This window comes from Coccinella septempunctata, chromosome 9 (genome assembly GCF_907165205.1).
Source record: "Coccinella septempunctata chromosome 9, icCocSept1.1, whole genome shotgun sequence".
In the NCBI taxonomy this organism is placed as follows: domain Eukaryota; kingdom Metazoa; phylum Arthropoda; class Insecta; order Coleoptera; family Coccinellidae; genus Coccinella; species Coccinella septempunctata.
The window spans coordinates 4,935,105-4,942,655 of NC_058197.1; the positions used below are offsets into that span (position 1 = coordinate 4,935,105).

The window sequence follows — 7,551 nt, forward strand, 5'->3', positions numbered from 1 at the left end:
TCAACCTGATTCATCTTTGTCTAAAAACTCCGGAGTGAGATTCGAATCACAGCAATCAGGTTCCCAACTCAGCGAAAAGGTTTTGTGTTCGGAAAAAGCCAAAGTCTCTACCGAATCTTACAAAATGAACCAATATGATTATTCATTGTATGATGACATCTTCGGAATGAGTTTAGCATCTCAGCAATCAATACCCCAACTAAGCAATGAGGAAATGGAAATGATTTGTTGTCTGGAAGAAGCCAAAACCTCTGTTGATTCGAACAAGATCAATCAACCTGCTTCTTCCTTGACTAACACTTTCGGGAAGAATCTCGGATCACAGCAATCAACTCCTCATCTCAGCGATGAGGAATTCGAAAGGATTTTGTGTGTGGAGAAAGCCAAAATTTTTGCCGAATCGAACAAAAAACAATCTGATTATTCATTTTCTGACATCTTAGGAAAAACTTCAGAACCTCAGCCATCACCACAACAACACAGCAATGAGGAATTGGAAATGATTGTGCGTCTGGCAGAAGCTAAAATCTTCGCTGACTCGAACAAGATCTGTCAGCCTGATTCTTCCTTGTCTTACAACTCCGGAATGGGATTCGAATCACAGGAACTCAGCGAAAAGGTTTTGTGTTCGGAAAAAGCCTCTGCCCAAACGAATAAAATGTACCAATATGATTATTCATTGTCTGATGACATCTTCGGAATGAGTTTAGAATCTCAGCAATCAATACCCCAACTAAGCAATGAGGAAATGGAAATGATTTGTTGTCTGGAAGAAGCCAAAACCTCTGTTGATTCGAACAAGATCAATCAACCTGCTTCTTCCTTGACTAAAACTTTCGGGAAGAATCTCGGATCACAGCAATCAACTCCTCATCTCAGCGATGAGGAATTCGAAAGAATTTTGTGTGTGGAGAAAGCCAAAGTATCTGCCGAAGGGAACAGAATGAATCAATCTGATTATTCATTGTTTGACATCTTCGGAATAACTTCAGAACTTCAGCCATCACCACAACAACTCAGCAATGAGGAATTGGAAATGATTTTGCGTCTGGAAGAAACCGAAAGCTTTGCTGAATCGAACAATATCAATCAACCTGATTTTTCCTTGTCTAATAAACACGGAGTGAGTTTCGAATCAGAGCAATCATTTTCCCAACAATGCGAAAAGGTTTTGTGTTCGGAAAAAGCCAAAGTCTCTTCCGCATCGAACAACTTCGACAACTTCGGAATGATTCATGGTCAACTCACTGATGTCGAATTTGAAAGGATTTTGGGATTGGGTGAATCAAATGTCTCTGCCGAATCGGCCACGCAGATAAATCGATCTCATTCCGACCAATATATGACGGATTGGAATTCGCTTTTTGAGCAGGAGCCAATAAAAATAGATGATATGTTTAATGGACATAGTTCCCATCAAGCACCGGACACTCAACTCCAAAATTCGATTATTTCACCAGATTCGGGCATCTGTGATGAAGGATTAGCGGAATCCGATTCATCTTCATCAACTCCACCTACCTATTCCCAAATTTTCGAAGTGAAAGATCAATGTTTACAACAGAAGGAATGTTACCGAACATCGGTACCCAAGTCCACACCCTACGTCTTCAAAACGAATTCGGGTTTATGGAAAAATCGCAATTACGAAATAGTTGAAAGTGTGAGGCCAACAAGTATGATACCAAAAAGGTGAGTGATTTCTACCATATACTACCACTTATATTCAAAACAAATTATATGCAGGTCGTTCCACACTTCGCGCCACCTGACGATTAATGTTCATTTTCTAACTGATGATTATTCTAACCGAAAATTGTGTATTACATGCATTTTCGAATCAGATACGTGGAAAATGCTTTGTTGGACAATTCAAGCAGATAACGTCATTCTTAAAACATAATAATTTTTTGTTAATTGAAACTTGATATAAATCCGGAATAAATTGAATATATATAAATATATATATCAAAACAATTGAAGAATTTTGGTAGACCCGTAATGATACTTCTTTAACGTATTTTCGGAATTGCATGAACAATTCTTTCAGTTTTGTTTTAGTAATCATATTTTTTTATCACGAAATTTCGAAGAGACTTCAAAATTTTCACCAAAGCCGCAATATAGCGGTTCATTCCAGAAATAATACAGAGAATAACGAATTTATATTTTTGCAGTGACGTTATCAAGCCAAAAGTGAGAATAAGAGAAGGTGTCCGGAAACTGCAAAAACAGAAGGTAAGTTTTGTACTATTATTAGGTATGAATTCAATTATTATTCTTATTCGTGTGTTTCTGCTGACTGAGGTTCTACACGAAAGTTATTTCAACTCTAATTCATATTTTCAAAACTACAAGAAACATAAATCTTAACTTTTACTAAGTATGAATAAAAGATAAATTTTTAATGGAAAATAAACAATAAAAAATTTGTCGGCAGATAGAAATTCAATTTCAATGGAAAGCTCCGAAACATTCATCTATACAGCGAGTATTGAAATTTTTTTAATTCAAATATATAAAATAGAACTCATCAAAATATCTAAATAATTTAACCAAAAATCACCTATATGAATCACTCAAGATGCCGAAGCTATCATTCCTCTCACTTCTAGACTACTTTGTGTAGGTTGTAATTGATATCGATTCTCGTTCATTTGTTGCGAGATGCCTGTTACAATCATAAAATATTTGGGAAATTTGTTGCATAGTAAAAGGAGGGATAAACAACGTGGAAATATTGTGACAGGATATAGTGATATTAGTGCTTCCGTACCTTTACTCCATTTTTGACGCCTTGCGAGAGTGTGCAGACATCTAAATTATATGCATTTTCAACTGCTGAAATGAGAACAAACACGCGAACATCCAAAGTTGCCATTTAATTTCATTTCCAATCATAAACCATACACCCAGCATTGTTCTAAGCGAATCCATATTTCAGATTCAATCATAGGGAGAATATTTTTATTATTTTCATAATGAAATGAAATAATTATTGTCGATAATGCAGATCACAGACGGATGTATTTTATGGAGGTTTATTCCAACTTCGTCATTTTGACTGTTTTGCATGAGCAGGTGATTTTAAGGGAAACAGTTTATTTCATTCTTCTTTAAATTCTGCTGTGAAAAGAGAAACACTAACCTTGTAGTTATATATAAGAAATTTAGTATAGATTCTCCACGAGTATATGGGGGGTGTTCGAATTTGAGTAGAGATCTCGTTCACACTTCTTTGAGTTATCAATCGAGGGTTCGATCCTGTTTGGGATAATCTTCCGGACCGTACAAATCAAAAACAATAACGATTCACATTATGGCTTGATCAACTGAGACATAGAGAATATACGGAAAGAATATCTGCATTCTTGGAAGTTGGAAACACAAATCTAATTAAATACGAAATGGTGGAGAAAGAAAATGGTTGTCGAATAATGTACTTTAATCATTATTACACGCACGACGTATCAGAGAATCTTTGGAAACGAAGCTCTTTGTAGACAAGTACCGGGTACTAGATGTACCTATGCATCTGAACATTTTCATTTTTATTTACTCATCATTCGAATTGACGCGTCCTTCATCAAGTTTTAGGTTTTCATTTTTATAAATAATAAAATGAATTTCCTTGGAATTTTCAGGTATTCAAGTGTTCCAAATGCGAATTCTCTTCATACTTCAGGGATATTCTGGACCAGCATATCCACAGAACACATTTACAACCAAATCAAGAGTAAGTAGAGAACAATTCAGAATTCAAAATTTATAATATGTAGTACCTAACTATTTTATACACTTTATGTGAAAGAAATTCAACAGGTGAAAATAATTAGAGGCATGTGTCATATTTAATACATACATTACTTATAATGCTTTCAATACTTTCAATCAATTCTAAACAAATATGTTTATATATCTATGCCAGTACGATGTGGGTGATTGTCTTTCAGAAATCTCTGACGTTACCACATTTTCGTGTCATCGGAAAAATGTGGCTAACATATTTTTTAAAGAAAAGCCTCGTGATTGTACTCGTAGATACTCGATAAGCTTCGTTTTGCTGTCAATTTCAAACTTCGATATCCTGATCGTCCCTTCAGTATTCAATTCATTCATTTCATCGAAGAATGCACTATCGATCACCATTATTTTTTTTTGTGATGGCCTCTTTCGACGAAGAACCTAAAATTCTTTTTTTTTTTCTTTCTTCCTTGTTGTATAAATAGCTAATAGTTCAGTCAAGTCGAAAGAGCGCTTCGAATGAAACCTCATTATGAATTATTCTTAAGCCGATTAGATACATGGCAGAACAGACTTTTTCCGCCGACCTCTTAATAATATAATCTCATAAAATCTCATTTCGAAGCGTTGGGTATGAAGAAGAGGAAAGAAAAAGTCTATAAAGCATTTCAGTGGTGGAACCTTGTATTCAAATCATCCGGTTACATGTTTTGGTTTACGTCATTGTCAAACCAAAAATTCTGAAAAGTTGTTACTTGTAAGTGCAAAATATGAGGTTGAGCAAACTTAGAAAAGGTGAAAAATAATAATGTTACGTTTCAGTTAAATCTCTCTCTGAAACTCACGATTTTTTAAGTTCCATTGTCATATATATATAATTGTTATGTTTGCATATTTAAAAATTTTATTTATTATTTCAGATGCAAGCAGATACAATCGAATGAACGTGTTAATTTTACTATCAACGGAAAAGAAAAAGCACCCCATTCCTCTGTTGCTAATAGGGCGTCTATGTAAGTAAATATAATAAATTTTTATAATTATTTTTCAGAAATTTCAAATATTTTAAATTGTACTGTAATCAATTGTTATTGTTCATGATGAAAATAGGTTGCTCATATTGATGTACATTTTTGTGAGATACTTAGAATTATCTGGAGAAATTAAAGAATAGCATTTTTCGTAATCGCTTCGCTTACCGAGTGACACTTTGGATCGGAAGTTGGCATGAAATATACATTCGCAATAGACTTCGTAATCGATAGGGAACATGAGCTTTAAAGTTTGCTTTGTATCGTATCTGTCATAATGGAAATAAATAGCGTTGTGAAGTATAGGGCGAATGGAAGTATTGTACAACTTTAACTAAATTGAGTCCAAGCAACATATAAGGGGAAGAATTGAGAATCCATGTTGCGTTTTTAAAGTGAGTTGAATCAATATATCATCAGATATCACTTTATCATTGCCCCTACAAAATACTCCTTCCAAATAACCTGTTGAATATTCCTTATATGCGCACACTGAACATTGAACACATAGGCACACGAATAGCGACGAATAGTCAGTTCGGCTCTGTAATCCGATGTGAGAATAATCTTTTGATTCCAGCATTAGAAACAAAACAACATAAAATACTTCGCAAGATGTATGTATAAAAATTATTTGGTATTATCGAATTGACTACTTATTGACAATTTAGAAAACAAGGATTCACAACCATTTCACCATGATTCCTTAGACTTGTAAGCTCACCTAAATGTTTTTCCGAATGCACTGTTTTTTGAAACATCAACTGAACTACGGGTCTTTCGTGAGATTTTAAAAGGAACGAGAATAGTTCATCATAACTTATTATATTCTCTTTCAGAAGGAGTAAGAAATTTACCTGCACAGATTGTTCATTTCCGACGACAGATTTGAGAATATTTCTGAATCACATATTTGTGATACATAAATACCGCTGGTACAAATGTCCAATCTGCCGTGTTTGCACGACATCTCCAAATGCAAGCATGGAGCATTTTCGAAAAAATCCTGATCACATGATACCATATGGGAAAAGAAACTCACAGAAAAAGATAATTCAACCGAGACGAGAAAAAAAATACAGGTACAAGTCGGATGAGAACTTGAACATCGAGGTGAAGAAAGAAGGTAACAATGAAAAGTGAGTATACATCTATCAAAAATTTACATTTCCGCATAATCATCATATCATATCATATCAAATTATTTTGTCTTCTCTCAAAATGGGTTTTTATTTTATTATAAATATAAAACAGTTTATTGTGCTTGGAATTTTGTAGCCACTTCAATCAAAAATCACTGAGTGAATATTTTACTATTTATTTTTGCTTTTTCAGGATTGTTATAACACCCAAACCTCATTGTTTCAAGAAGGGGAATAAAATAGAAAAAAAATTCTACTGTGAGGTTTGTGAATTTAAAACACTTAGCTACAGTACACTGATGGTACATAAGAATAGGAATCATAATTTGGCTATGAGATGCCCAGGGTGTTTTCGTCACTTAAATTCGATAGCTGAATTGATAAAACATTTAATGGATAGTCCCAATCATATGACGACTTATCTCAGATGCAACATTTGTGATTTTGGAACCTACGATGAACGGGCATTAACGATTCATAAGAAGAGGAAACATTTTTAATCAATTCATGACGGAAGTGAACGAAGATCCGTGAAGGTGAAAATATCTAATGTGAGTAGAAAGTATTATTCCTGGAATCGAAAAGAAGAAAATGAGAAAAGTATGGACGTCACTGACACAATCGAAGTAGATTCTTACGTTTGCATATAAACTAGAAGATTTCAAATAACCGACTTTGCAATAGAGGCAAACGAGAAATATGAAGTGAAACAACGTCTGAACTTGGGTACCTAAAACATATTGTATAATGAACCAAAATTTAACCCACATTATTTCACTACTGATTAATCGATCGGCCAAGGAGAATTACGAGAGAAAATATGGACCATAACTGAACGAAAGAGAAAAATTACGACATTTCTTTGATAGTGCTGTTCGAACATCCATGAAAGTGAAAAAGTATAATTATTGAAAATAAATTTTACGAAATTTCAGAGTTGTTTTATTTGACTTCACAAGAAAGGTGAAATTTCTTCTGAGATAGCACATAATATGGCTAGTAAGGGTAGGCAATAAAGGCAGACCTATCCTTTACCTAAAAAAAGCCTAAAATCTTTAGGCTATTTCGCCTTTGTGGAATCTACTAAGTAATGGAGATAATTTTTTTCACCCATCATGCCTATCCTACATTTCTTTTCAATGTATTATGTAATCGAAGAATATTTGATTGAAACTTCTCATCAAACATTCAGCGATCTCTACCAGCACCTGCAATCCTACTGCTACCTATACGTGAGAGCCATAAATTAGAAAAGAACCATTAGTAACAGACGAATGTTATTAGCGAATCGTACACCCCGACTGTTTCGCCTTTTCGAGTAGTCAGGTACATAATTTCGAAAAATTTCGAAGTAGTTAGGTTGAACAGTGGGTAATCATCCTCTCCAAAAGAAGCAATTTTTTGGCATTTATTTGCATTCAATTTTTTGGCGTTTTTTCGAATTCATGACATATCTTTATTTCCTATTTTTACTATTATTATTGGACCAAAAAATATGGGCAGTCCAGGGTTCAGTCCTCTATAGCATTCTGATAATATATACCGAAACACAGAACACGGCCTTATCACCAGGTGAAATGGACTCGAAGGCACAACTCAGTTTAGCAAGGCTGTGGTCAATTTCAAAAATAGAA

The 7,551-nt window shown here is 34.3% G+C and overlaps 1 protein-coding gene across 1 annotated transcript; it reads left to right on the plus strand.

Annotated features, from left to right (window-relative positions):
* Nucleotides 1-1,200: 1,200 nt before the first annotated feature.
* LOC123320199 lies at nucleotides 1,201-6,699 on the plus strand. Its single transcript, XM_044907404.1, has 6 exons — nucleotides 1,201-1,692; nucleotides 2,178-2,238; nucleotides 3,645-3,736; nucleotides 4,665-4,757; nucleotides 5,615-5,901; nucleotides 6,111-6,699. The coding sequence occupies exons 1-6, from the start codon at nucleotides 1,229-1,231 to the stop codon at nucleotides 6,119-6,121; spliced, it is 1,008 nt and encodes a 335-aa protein (XP_044763339.1). The 5' UTR covers nucleotides 1,201-1,228; the 3' UTR covers nucleotides 6,122-6,699.
* The last annotated feature ends 852 nt before the right edge of the window (nucleotides 6,700-7,551 follow it).